We start from the raw sequence: 13,241 nt of genomic DNA, 5'->3' as shown, positions 1-13,241 counted from the left end.
TGCATATGCATCACATTTTTTTCCCCAAAAAAGTGATGCTGAGCAGTATGAAGTCACTAGGCTTTCCAAAGTCACTTTGAAGCTTTTGGATTGATTAGTGCTTAGGAAGTGGTGGATGCATTGCAATTTCTTGTAAGCTAATTCAAGTTTGAAACTAATTAAAACTGACAACTCACTGAATGTCCCTCCTCTGCCAAAAAAGGGAGGCATGGGAACTCTAGCTTTCACTGGTCACATTGCTTTGTATGTCATTGAAATTGCATTTCCAACTTGCAGCATCAATGTGCAATTGCAAATGGAGCTGTGAAACATCGTGATTTTTTTTGTAGAGCTTGAGAGTGACTAAAGCATGTAAGGGTACAGTCCCTGTTCCAGAGGCCTTGCACCTGCCTTTTAATTATTAAACATACTCCACATCTTTTGAGCTTTCTCACAGCTTTTAAAAAAATAACAAAAAAAGCTTGTAGAGTTAACAGGTCAAGCTTAGCAGAGCAGTACTAACCGTGTTCTGCCCTTTTTCTGCTGTTGTAGGAGAGAATTTAGGTAGATTCGTAACTGAGAAAAGGGCACAAACCGCAGTTCAACTAACTGGAGTTCCTATGTAGATTACAAGTCAAGCTACGTGTCTCGCCCTTTATCTAGATCTGGAAAAAGGACAGGCTTAACTAAAAAATGCACTAAGCCTATCCAAATACCACTTTCCTTTCCATGTCGAGACAAGGCCTCAATAATTAGAAAACACTGTGTGTGTCCTCCTAGAGCTTTGCAAGTGCCATCATGTATGTTTGTATATGTATGTATATATGTATATACCTATATACATAAATACATATTTTATACATATGCATATTTTTATATGCATGTATATGTAAAATCTGTTGTGTTGTAACAACTGTTTTCCTGTTTACTAGGTTCATGATCAAGAGAGCACAAGGAAGAAAACGATTTGGTATGAAAAACTTCAAGAAGAGATGGTTTCGCCTGACAAATCATGAGTTTACTTATCAGAAAAGCAAAGGTAACAAAGGTTTGCCGGTCTTTTTTTGATACATGAAAACAAAAATTAAACATAGGGACTGTGTAAGAACAGAAGGCTGAGATCCAGATCTGTAACTGTGGAAGGCACAGTGCTGGCAACTCGGTCAGCCTGTATATTCTTGCCCTTTATTTTAGTATGTACCGACTGTTAGAAAAGTTTCTTGGATAGCACAGTACCCTGTAAATTAGAAGAATATTTAGTAGTGTTTGTCTGATTTCAGTTATTGACATCATCTGTAGGTTTCGCAGTTGCCTAGTAGCTTGTTCAAGGAAACAAAACTCAGGATACAAATACCTTAAGCTGGGGATTTGGTTTTGTATGGAACATTCTGAGATGCATCTTAGTTTCTTCTCATAAATTCTGTAGCATTGGCACAGCTGGCTACAGTAGGCAAGAATTTGCCTGCTAGCTTTGAATTTGCAAAAATGTGTTCACTTAATGTTGCCTAATATCAAGGATTTTGCTTTTTGCAAATTGTTCCTGTCTGATCAGTAGTATGCAACAAATACCACTTCCTTCCATCATATAAATACATAGGGAGTGAGAAAGAAAAGGAATCATGTTCAGATCATGCCAGTCATCATTTCACACTCAACTTGGAGATCTTACATCACCACCATCAACCTAGTTCAGCTGAGCTGACAGGAATGATTTCTTTCATTGTCACCTTCTCAGGAAATCTTCTGTGTCCTGCTGCAGTAGACAGTTTCTGAGAGGTTTGCTAGCATAATATAGTGCAGCTGAGATGAACTTAAGATACTACTTAAGGGTGATGCTAGCAAATCCTTGCTGAGTGAAAGATTTTTTTCTTGTGTAGTCAAAATGATCTTCAAATGAACTGAATCAGCCCTTAGAGTAACAGCAGAGGGTGAAGTTGAGTTGTGAATAAGTTGCTTAGTATCTCTGTGTGTGTTCTGCAGGTGATCACCCTCTGTGTAGCATTCCAATTGAAAACATTCTGGCAGTGGAAAGACTGGAGGAGGAGTCCTTTAAAATGAAAAATGTAAGTAGGTCATCTTTATTAACATACAGTTAGGCTGGTCTAGATCCACCAGCCTAATCGTCTTTTTCCCTTTTGCAACCTGGATTGGATTTCTATTGAAAGATGTACAACCACAGCTGCTTGTTCTGTATATAGTAGCAGGAGTTTCCAAAAGTACAGCCCATTCAGATTCTTAACAGCCCAGTCAGCAGTCTTTGGATTTCACGATCTGCAGCACACTCAGTACTGACCACTGCTGATCAGCTGTCTGGGCTCCATAATGTCAGACAGAGGTAAGATGATCGAGTCCCTGCCCTTTCTGTCAGACCTCTCTGTTGGGAAGGAATTGGCTGCTCATAATTGTGAAGGAGCACATCTTTCTTAGCTCTCAGGGTTCTCTGTTGGTTAATGAAAGTGCATATATATTTGGGTTAGGTCATGTGCCAAAATAACATCTGTTCTGTGCTAGTATGGTTTAGCGTTTTGATTGCCACGTTAGGGAATAAAATACAGCCGCATTTCTCATGCGTGGAACCTACTGCCAACTTCTGTGTGCAAGACAGCCATCCATTGTGAAAGAACAGTTCTTGGATATGATCAGTTTAGGTGATATTTGGAGCTTTTTTCATACTCTACTGCCTGCAAAGCTGAGTACAGTCTTTAAAAAGTTTTATTTAAAAATAAACCAATAAACAGCTCAGTGTTTTCCATTTCTAGACATACATCTACTACGGACTTCTTTATACACATAAGTCATTGTGATTTTTAGCTTTTCTGCCTCTAAGTCATTCCTGCCATCTACACTGCTTGTAGACACCGTGCAGGGCAGTGCTCAGACCTACCCTAGATATTAGGTTCCTCGAACAGCACTTTGTTCAAGTGAAATACAGTGCTTTACTCCTGAGTATTTTCCCTGTTTCAGGTATTACTTTGGTAGCCTATGTGTCTCTGTTAAAAGGTGGAATAAGTTTCAGTTCACTTGCTTTTAGAGCATGTCTTCGTTGTACTGTAGCTGGCTCCAGTGTTTATAACTCACGTTAATTAATAGGCAAAAGCAACCAAGCTGCAAAATAATTCTCAAGTTTTATCAGAAGGCAGCTGTAACATGTGATGAACTGTTCCCAACTGTGCTCTGCAGAATAACTTGATTGAACTAAAAGTAGCCACACAGTTGAGATAAAACTTACTGTGTGGGGAGACGAGCTGGGCTATAATTCTGATCAACTTTTCAGTGACAGCAGCGTTAAACTTATGTGGAGTCTGCTGGGCTAGTATGCATCCAAAATAGCCCTTTGTTGTGAAGATTTATTATAGCAAAAATATCCCTTTATTGTGAACATCAGAAAATGTGCGCTATTTGTTTGCTTAAATTCAGCATTACCTGGGAAATGAAGGTGACTATATTCATTCTGGAAAGTAAGGCTCAGTCTTTCCGTAAGCAGTAGCAAATAACATTATCACCTTCCCATGCTAATATATTCCCATTTACCTTGCTATACATAAATAGAATACTGCAGGAAGAACAGAGTTCTCAAAACACCCCAAAAGATGTATTTGCATCATAGGTGCTAAGCATGATTAAAGATTCAAATTTTCTGTAAATATTTACTATGTATCTGTGCTCTGAATTGCACCAAGCGTGACTTCCTCAGTCCTGATAAATCTGCCTGTCTGGCAGTAAGGCCAGTAGCCTTCATCTGTGTTAAGCACAGTTTGGGGGGTGTGGGGGTGGCTTTAAGTGCTGTTCAGGTCTTCTGTGTTGTTTGAGAAGCAACTGGTGGCTTTGCTAGTGTAAAGGTCTTGCAACCACTTGAAATTCTTGGCTTAGTTGTGGGCTTCTCAGTAACAGTTGCCATGTGTTACTTCACTTAGGTTGGTATCCCATTACACAAAGCCATACTCCTTAAATCTGTCCCTTTGTTGTAATGCAGAAGGCTCCATTTACCCCAGCAAGACATTAAAATTCTTTTCCCTGTAGTGCTGTGTTAATGGAGGGTTGAGCTGCACGCTCCTGTCTTCCTTGTTCCATCCTTCCTTATTCCCCAGAATCAAATTGCCAGTTACGTCCTGAAAAGGACTTATGCTTTGGTGTGTATTTTGGCGGTGCTAGCCTGATCACACTAGCAGCTCCTATGCTGCTGTTGTGTGTTGTGCCTTTTTAATTGTCTGACATCTATAAGGATACTAAATCCAGGGAAATGACTGCTGGAGCTTTCTCTTTCCTGTTAGGAAAGGCATTGTAATTAAAAAAACAGTTTGTTAACAAATTAGCAAGTATATTTGCAAGCTACTTTGAAGGATGCGCACCTGGAAGTGTCACAAGGGAAGAAGAGATAGTGCATGTCTGCAACATTCTCCTGACCAGCTAGGTGCAGAATTCAGGCCAATGGTTTAGGTCTTTATAATACACAACAGTGAATTTCAATATTGGTGGGGGTTTTGGTTTTTTGGTGTGGTGTTTTGTTGGGGGGTGGTGGGGTGGGACGACTCTTTGTTTTTCTTTTCGAAGTAGCACAGAGAAACCAGCTGTTTGGAAAATAACATTTCATGTGATATGGGCAGTATAATGTCTAATGATGTGAATAATCAAAGCAGGGGGGGGATATTTAGGAATACCTGAGAGAGAGGGGAAACCCCATGAAAATTATTTGCAGAAGCTAGAGGAAATGAAGATAATTCATATTTGTCTTTCCAGGATTTGCAGTTAAGATTACGAACTTGAGCTTAGTTATCATCAGTGCATGATAAAAGCCTTAGCAATAAGGCTTAATTATATTACTCAGAAACTTGCTCCTTTAAGAGGAGGAAAATAAATGTGATCATGCCATTTTAGGTTGCAAGCTGTTTTGAACAGGCAGGAGAGTTCTAGTCTAGATATTTCAGTGCCCAAGCCATAACGCCAAATTAATGTGCACCTGATGGTGATTGAAGAGAAGCTGTATTGCTGTGATTTGCTAATAGCAGCTGTAGTTGCGAGCAGAAGCGTGGAAGTTATGAAAAGGAAAGAGTCATGCTGAAATGTGTTAAAAAGACCAGAGAGATGGCAGTTTCTGAGCAAAGCTGTGGTGAGGCTGGATCCAAACCCTCATCCGTCTCCTTTCTGCCCCCTGCGGACAAGCGCTTCCTTCAGCCCTGTGCTGGGTCCCTCTGTCAGCCTTCCAAAACTTGGAGCTGCAGCATTACTAAAATTGCGTCCCTGAGGCTGACAACAAACCTTGTTGAGGCCCAACCAGCAAGCTGATATTAGCTGTTTGTAAATCATCTCTGTCCTGGTTTCAGCTGGGATAGAGTTAAGGAACACAGTACAGGAACAGTATCTTACTTCTTGTACCAACTGAAAGGTCTTGTTGTTTTAAGGGCACATTTGCTGCATTTGTGTTGAAATGTATTTATTGGTGCTTTCTTTTAGTATGCTGTGTTTTCCCTTTAATAAGTCATCCATCCGAGCCTAGTCTTTAGGTTCACTAACTCATTCTGGGGGTTTATTCTGTGGCTTATTTCCTTTTTTTGCAGATGTTCCAGGTGATCCAACCGGAAAGAAGAGTCCTGTATATCCAGGCAAATAATTGTGTGGAGGCCAAAGACTGGATTGATATCCTCACCAAAGTCAGCCAATGCAACAAGAAGCGCCTCACGGTCTACCATCCCTCTGCCTATCTTAATGGCCACTGGCTTTGCTGTAAAGCTACTGCAGATAATACCCCTGGCTGCACACCCTGCACAGGGTAAGGTCTGGTAACGTGCCGTTGGTCTGGGTATTGTCAGGGTTATGTGCATGTCTGCAGCATGAGTTGCAGGTCTGCAGTTACCAAGATCTGCCAGGTGCACAGGCGGCGGCGTGTTTTCAAAGGCCATCTTTATTGTTACTTCTGATCCTGTCTCAGTATCTGAATATCTTGGTCAAAATGTTGACATTTTCAGAGTCCGAGACATTGATAGGAGTTAACTGTGGGATAAGCTACTTTGATTCAGAGCTGTCAGAGAACCCTTCAATGTCCTGTTTGTAAATTCCTGAAAGAGACAATCATCTGCTTCTAGGTTTAATTCTAAACTGATTTTTTTCTAAGGGGACCACTCATGCTCTCTGTTAAATGAAGAGATGCTGCCTGGTTCATAGGAAACAATTTTCATTTAAAGTGAGAGAAGCAACAAGTCGGAGTAGACCGGGACAGCTGGGAGTTCAGTGCTTTGGCTCCTCCATCTGGTTGTAGCAGACTAATTCACCAAAATGTCTGGATGCTGATACAGTCCTCTCTTTCAAGTCAGAGTGAAAGCGTGCTGGATAAATCTAGGGATAAAGATATTTAAACTTGTCTACCTTTTCATTTGGGAAAAATAGAAAGTTTTGAGCTCTATCACACACATTCTGTTGGCTTTCATGAGTACTCACTTTTACGGTCATCCTTGTTAAGTGTTTTTTGTGCCATAATACACTGTTTAGCATATAACTTCTACCTCTCTTCCTGATGTCTTACAGAGGCCTGCCAGCAAATATACAACTGGATATAGATGGAGATAGAGAAACTGAGCGCATCTACTCTCTTTTCAACTTGTATATGCCGAAATTGGAGAAAATGCAAGGTGAGGATGAAATCATTGCATCTCCAATACGCTTATCAGGGCAAAAAAAATGGTGAACAATTGGATGTTCTAGCTAGACCAGCCTTGTGAATCACATCCTAGAACACAGTGGCCATTATTTACCTTGTTTCCCTTTCTGCTGTCTTCAGGCAGTTGTGTGAATTATTTTTGGTGCAGTGTGCAGTCTCACAGTCTGTACAAAGTTCTTTGCATAATAAACAGCTGTTTGAATTACGGTCTTAACCACAGTATCCTAAAATAGCATAGGCACAGAGTGTTGCTTGGATGCTCTGAATTGACAAATCAGAGCATGCACTGAACCAGAAGTTTACTGGTCCTGAAAAGAAGCCCCAGCAAAGTTGAGGTTTCAGCAGAACATGGTTTTGTGTTACCAGAAGTCATGTGCACATTCCATGATTTGGATCCTAAGAACAGGCTGGATACAAACGATTTCCTCAGGAATGCTCTTTTGGAATTGCTAGCAAAAGATGACCTGTAGGTGTCTGTGAAATGTTGAAAAGTAAAGTTTTGGCTGGGAAACTCTCAGGAGCCGAGGGGAATAGAGATGTGACATGAAGGATAAAAGAAAGAAGAGGCAGCGGAGGAAGTTAGTACTAGTAGGCATGCCAAGAAAAGTATCCGGTGTACATGGTGCCAGACTTGAAATCCCAATTTAGCACAGGGAGTGGCAGGGAAGCCTTCATGGTGGCACTGATCTTTAAATAGGACTTTATTTTATAATGTGAGATAAGCCAGTGGTGTCAAACACACAGATTGGAAAGCACTTTAATCCGTTCCTGGCTGCTGTGCAGTTGCAAACTTCAGATCCTCACTACTTCCGAGCTGTCTGAACCAATGCCCAACTTTCCCCTGTTCTGAATCCTCACTGCCAGAGCCAGCATCGAGTTTCAGTGTCAGGGGAAAGGACGCAGGTCTGGTGTGGACATTTACAGCAAAGGGAAGGTAACTCGAAAGCTGAGGCGGAGAGCACAGTAAAGCTAGGGAGAAATAGAGACAGAGTGAAATATTCTCTCTTCTCTTCTAATATGCTTGGCTGCAATGCAGAAGTAGATCACATGATGAATATGCTGCAAATGCTCATGTGTAATTGGTGTCCTGATCTCTTAGCCAGGAAGGCTCCCTGGTAAGATAAGAAGGTAGTATGCCTTGCCCTGTCCTAGGATCTGTCCTTAAGCAGGCAGCCAGGCAGTAGTCATGAGAGATTCTTCTTAGGCTTATTGTATGAATCTTTTAGGAGTAATGTGGTAAAATCTTACCATGGCTACTTCAACCTGTAACTGTTTTGAACTGAGTTGCTGTGCAGTGTCATACTCGCTGTTCAGCTGCTGCTTAGGGGTAGAACCTGTTCCTCTGACAAGGGAGTACTTGCCTTGGTGCAGGCCAGCCCTGCAGCACAGGGACAGCTAGGCCTGTGGCACTTCCAAAAGCCTTTGTGTGGGTACTGCTAGTGACAATTGAGATGACTGCATTGCCTGTGGAGCAAATGACAGCTTCACACCAGGTCAGGAGCAGCTGCCAGGCTTGCTGCCCTTTCCTTAGGAGGCAAGGAGGAGGGAATGGGTGTGGGACATGCCTACCAACAGCCCAGCAAAAGGACAGGGAACTGCTGCTTCTGCTGTTGCATTTGATGTCAGCCACAGTCCTGTGGTGGTCATATGGAAGCAAACCAAGGAACTGTATGAACCCCAGACTGAGTATTTTTAGTCTGCTTGTCTTGCTTTTTCCCCCCTGCCTATCTGATACCTATTCCGGTACTTTAATTTTTTCCCCAGAGGCCTGTGGCAGCAAATCTGTGTATGATGGACCTGAGGAGGAAGAATATTCTACATTCATCATTGATGACCCTAAGGAGACGTATAAAACACTAAAGCTGATTATTGAAGGTGTTGGAACTTTAGAGCAGGAGCATGCTCAGTATAAGAGGGATAAATTTAAGAAGACAAAATATGGAAGCCAGTAAGTATAGTGGATTGTCCAAACAGGGGAACAGTCCTGGGAAACAGTCTTTTCCTTGCTTATGTTCTGGCCTTCACCACATTGGAGCAAGTCCAGAGAGGAGGCCCACAGAGATGATCAAAGCACCTTTGCTATGAAAAGAGACAGGGTCGGGGGTTTTCAGTGTGGAGAAGAGAAGGCTTTGGGGAGATGTTGTAGCAGCCTTTCAGTGTGTAAAGGGGGCTTATAAGAAAGACGGGGGCGGATGTTTTAGTAGAGCCTGTAGCAATAGGACAAAGGGTAATGGTTGTAAACTAAAAGAGGGTAGATTTAGATTATATACTAACAAGAAATTCTTTACTGTGAGGGTGGTGAGGCCCTGGCACAGGCTGCCCAGAGAAGCTGTGGATGCCCCATCCCTGGCAGTGTCCAAGGCCAGGCTGAATGGGGCTTTGAGCAGCCTGGTCAAGTGAAAAGTGTCCCTGCCCATGGCAAGGGGGTTGGAACTAGATGATCTTTAAGGTCCCTTCCAACTCAAACCATTCTGTAATTCTATGATTCTATGACATTCATGTCCAAGAAAGATCTTGCAAATACATATGAAGTAAGATTGTGACTTAGTATTGATATCGCAGTATTTTAAAGGACTGTAAGGAATTTTTAAATTACTAGTTTTTAATGCAGTTCCATTCATAAAAGTAAGCGTGAAGTTTGTTTTGTTGGGGGCTTTTGTTGTTTTTTTTATTTTTTTTTTTCAATTTTGAACCTGTGGTTGTGGAATGGGCAGTAAATACTAGAAGATACATGTATTTACCAGCTTATTTTAGAGTGTTGGGTTAAAAATGGGAAGAGTGGCTGATACAGCCACGTGACTATATTTTGTGTACACATAAATAAAGGAGCATTCTGCATTTGGCCAAAAAAAAAGATCAGTTCAATCAGTCAGTTCTAGTTGAAGATGCAATATTATTATTACAGTTACAACTCTAAAAATCAAACTTAGGCAAAAGGTTTTGTCTGTTCTCTTTCCATTCTGACATTTTGATGTCCTGACAGAAACTTTGATGTATTTCACCTTTTTTTTTTTCTTCCTTACAGAGAACATCCCATTGGTGACAAGAGCTTCCAGACGTACATCAGGCAGCAGTCAGAGATCTCAGCACATTCCATATGAAGTGCAGAGGAAATCACAGGACAGTGCTGAAGGGTTGATCAGTGAAGCTAAATAGCAAAACAAAAGGGAAGCCACACATGTAGCAAAACGTATGGATAAGGGTCAAGCTCACAAACTTTGAGACTTGCTAAACATATTCTCTTTTCAAGAAACTGTTACAATAGTTGCTATGCACTTTATTCATCTGGTTATTGACAGATGATAAGACTCTGCCTTCTAGGCAGTTGTTTTCATGTGTATTTTTAAATTTGCTTTGGTTTCTTGGAATCTAGTGATCAGTTCAATGATCAAGGTGTGTGGACTTCATCTTGACAACTCCCATGCAATTCCTTATGTTTCGGAAACCAAGCATGCTGCTAATATGCAGCATTTTCTAGAATGGTTGTTTGTTACTGTTTTTTTGTTCCTGATTAATGTATATTATGCCACACCCCTGCGTGCTGTCTTAGGAAAAGCTTAGTAACACTTTGCTTTTAATGCCTGCATTTAGAAAAGAAGAGGAAGAAAAACCTCTGGTGTGATCTCCTGCGTTGTAGCTTGTATACTGAGCAGGCCAAGGAGCAGACCTTTTGTTTTTACAGCAGCATAATTTTTGCTAAATGTGCACAGTTTTTAATAGAAATTCCGATCTGAATGGTACTCTTGATATTTTTGAGATACAAAGTCATTTCTCCAGACACATTCAGCAGACTTTGGTTTTGAAGATGCAATCTCAGCAGTATAATAAAACTCGCTCTCATAAATATAAGAAAGAAATGAACTGATGTCAGAGCTACATGTCCCTCTAATGCAGTCCAGTGAATGGCAATCTTTGAAAGTCTGCCAACTGAAAGGCAAGGTAAGCTGTTTTTGATGACCTTTTACCACCACAGCGAGAAGGACTAACAGAGTACGAGTCTGGCAGCTGAGACACACTGACTCCCAGGCACAGGAGCTGTCCAGATGGGTTTTCTCTTAAGCACTGGAGTCCATGCTATCCTAGTACCACTTGCTTTTCTGGAAAATAGATTTCTACTTTTCCAAGATGTTTTTAAATACTTTTTTTAAAGAGGCTTGTTAAAGAATACTTAGTATATTAACACACATAATGATAACTTGTTAATATTCTGTGTAGTGAAAATGGAATGAGCTATGTATCTCACTAATACCAACAAAAGTCATTAAGGAGGGGAATAAAGATCTGCTAAATATGATACATATTTATGTATGCTGTTTAGTTGTACACCGTAACTTTCCTCTGTATAAGGGTCTGATTTACCTAACATCTAGCTTTGATGACGCAGAAGCCTGCATGATGGACTTTAAGCTTCTGTGGGGTAGAAGCTAGTGTTGGTTTTAAGCTGAATTGGAATAGAAAGCATTGAACTATCAGTTTAATGTGACGATATCTGTGTCTTTGCTTAAAGTGTTACAGAGTAATTAACTGTGTCCTCATTGCATCTGACATGATTTAAGATGGCTAAAGTAATTTGAATGCGTCTGTTTGTTAGTGATGCTCTTAGGAATGAGGGTTTGGGGTTCTTTTTTTTGTTTGAATATATAGTAGACCACCTCCTAGTAGATGATAAATGATCTTTTATTCATCTTCACCCAGCAGATTGGGAAAAGGGAAGTAATGAAGCATTGCAGAGATGAATTTTGGACTCCAAGCTTTTAGCTGCCAAGAACTGCAATTTTTAACATGTATTTGTAACTTAATATTGTTTATAAAATACTAATGACCTGTAATGTGTGTTCTACTTGCCAATTAAAAGAAATGTTTTATTTCTGAAAACTGTGTGCACATTTGGAGTCTGTTTAGATTCACAGTGGCCACCAGGCTGCCTGTTGTCACAGCATCTGCTGTTCAGAGTCGGACCATGGATAGAGATCCTTGTGAGTGTAAACCAGTCTCTGTTGGGGCTGCTGAGTCCCATCCTCACTCCTCCTCCCTCCCGACCCCTTTTCCTTGGTCAGCATTGCGCATCTGTGGGACTCTGCAGTGAACCAGACTGGGCCCTGAGCCAGCCATAAACTACTCTAGCAAAGAATGCAGTTACCGCTCAGCTTGATCAGCGTCTTCAACTGATCCCTTGTGTTACGACACAGCTATTGCTGCTGCAGAGGGAGGGGTGAGACCACGTTGAAAGGACAGGAGGAAAGAGGTGAGAGCACAGCACCCTGCATGCGTATATGGCTCACGGACCTATGAAACCACCACCCTTCTGAATAGGACCTGTTTTGTGGCAAAACCTTGGGCATGCTGAGGTTTGTGCAGGTCAGTCTTCTGGAGCTTACCAGTACACTCTGGATACTCAAGTGGATTAAGCTTTGACTCCTGGGTGTGTGGCACGCTGCATTCGCTGGTTCTGCTGGGCAGTGTTTGCAGGAAGGCTAGGCAACAGCCCCTCTGGGATAGACAGCTGTTGACTGGCTCATTCGGTGTGTGCTAGTCTAGCTTGTGTTTGAGGTACTCGCACTGCTATGTCAGGTGTTTGTCGGTGGAACGCAGGCATACATTTATGAGAAACGTCTGGAGAAGAGCTTCCGCAGGCACACTCTAGCTGGGTGACACTAGTGGTTTAACAGATAGACCACAGCCAGGAAAGAAAACCAAACTGATGGTGGAAGACACATCACCAAGGTTCCGGTGAAGGTGAACTTGACCGCAGTTACCCAAGTGTGTGTTTTTGCTGAGGAATTGTAAACCTTGTTTTAAAAACACACAAGGTTTTAAGTACAATAAGGTAGTAAACAGACACAGTATTTCTAAGAAATGAGCAGAGTTAAACACAGCGTAACAGCATTCTGAGGTCTGTCCCTTTTCCACTCAAGTCGCATTCAGTGTATCCAATAGTTGTGTTTTCGTGCTAACATGTCTTAGCTTAAGTCAATATGAAATTGTTAGAAACTGCTTTTCTTACAGCATGACTTAATTAAGGGTTGGTGAGGGGTTGTGTTCAGGCTGGGCTTCCAATGCTTGCTTAGGCTCTGTCTCCTGCACCATGCGTTTCTCACATTATCTTCAGAAATACTTAGCAAATCCTGCGCAGAAGACAGATTACTTGATAGGGACACTTGGGGCAGCATCCTTTGTATCTGGAGTGGAGAAAACGTCTGAAAATAACATCAAAACCATAGCATAGCCATAAGTAAGCATGTCAGGTCAGTTTTCTCTCCTTCTTTATCCCAGCCTGAAAGGCAAAAAAATCATTTTGACAGGAAAAAATTTAGAAGCCAGGCTGTTCTCTCCTGGGACTCCTGATGCCAAAGAAGATCCTTGTGCTTGCTTTCGCCCTTGCTGAAGCAGCGCATTAGGGCAGGGCTGACCTGGTGGCAGGACCCGAGTGGTATCTCTGGTCAGGCAAATGTCTTCATGCCTTTCAGAAGTAAAGAGTTCAGAGTGGGAGATTTCACTGTGAAATTGCACACCCAAGGAGTGAAGATTCCTGTTCAGAGTTTCCTAAGGCGATGGACAGGAGTTTGGTTGGCAGGTGACATCTTGTCACTTGTATGTGTGCGTGTGTTTT

At 41.7% G+C, this 13,241-nt stretch overlaps 1 protein-coding gene across 11 annotated transcripts in view; it reads left to right on the top strand.

The window, feature by feature from the left end:
* Positions 1-11,506, top strand: part of RASA3 (RAS p21 protein activator 3) — a 179,716-nt gene extending 168,210 nt beyond the window's left edge. For 9 of the 11 annotated variants that reach the window (XM_055701417.1, XM_055701418.1, XM_055701420.1 and 6 more), the window contains 6 exons: positions 912-1,018; positions 1,960-2,042; positions 5,535-5,746; positions 6,499-6,602; positions 8,396-8,579; positions 9,657-11,506. In XM_055701417.1, coding sequence (XP_055557392.1) covers positions 912-1,018; positions 1,960-2,042; positions 5,535-5,746; positions 6,499-6,602; positions 8,396-8,579; positions 9,657-9,732 — 766 coding nt within the window. In that variant the 3' untranslated portion in view covers positions 9,733-11,506. The remainder of the gene's footprint in view (positions 1-911; positions 1,019-1,959; positions 2,043-5,534; positions 5,747-6,498; positions 6,603-8,395; positions 8,580-9,656) is intronic. The other 2 variants (XR_008730797.1, XR_008730798.1) reach the window with 2 other exon arrangements.
* Positions 11,507-13,241: the final 1,735 nt, after the last annotated feature.

Source organism: Falco cherrug, chromosome 2 (genome assembly GCF_023634085.1).
Source record: "Falco cherrug isolate bFalChe1 chromosome 2, bFalChe1.pri, whole genome shotgun sequence".
Lineage (NCBI taxonomy): Eukaryota > Metazoa > Chordata > Aves > Falconiformes > Falconidae > Falco > Falco cherrug.
The sequence above is the reverse complement of the archived record's forward strand: the minus strand, read 5'-3'. Positions and strand labels throughout refer to the sequence as shown.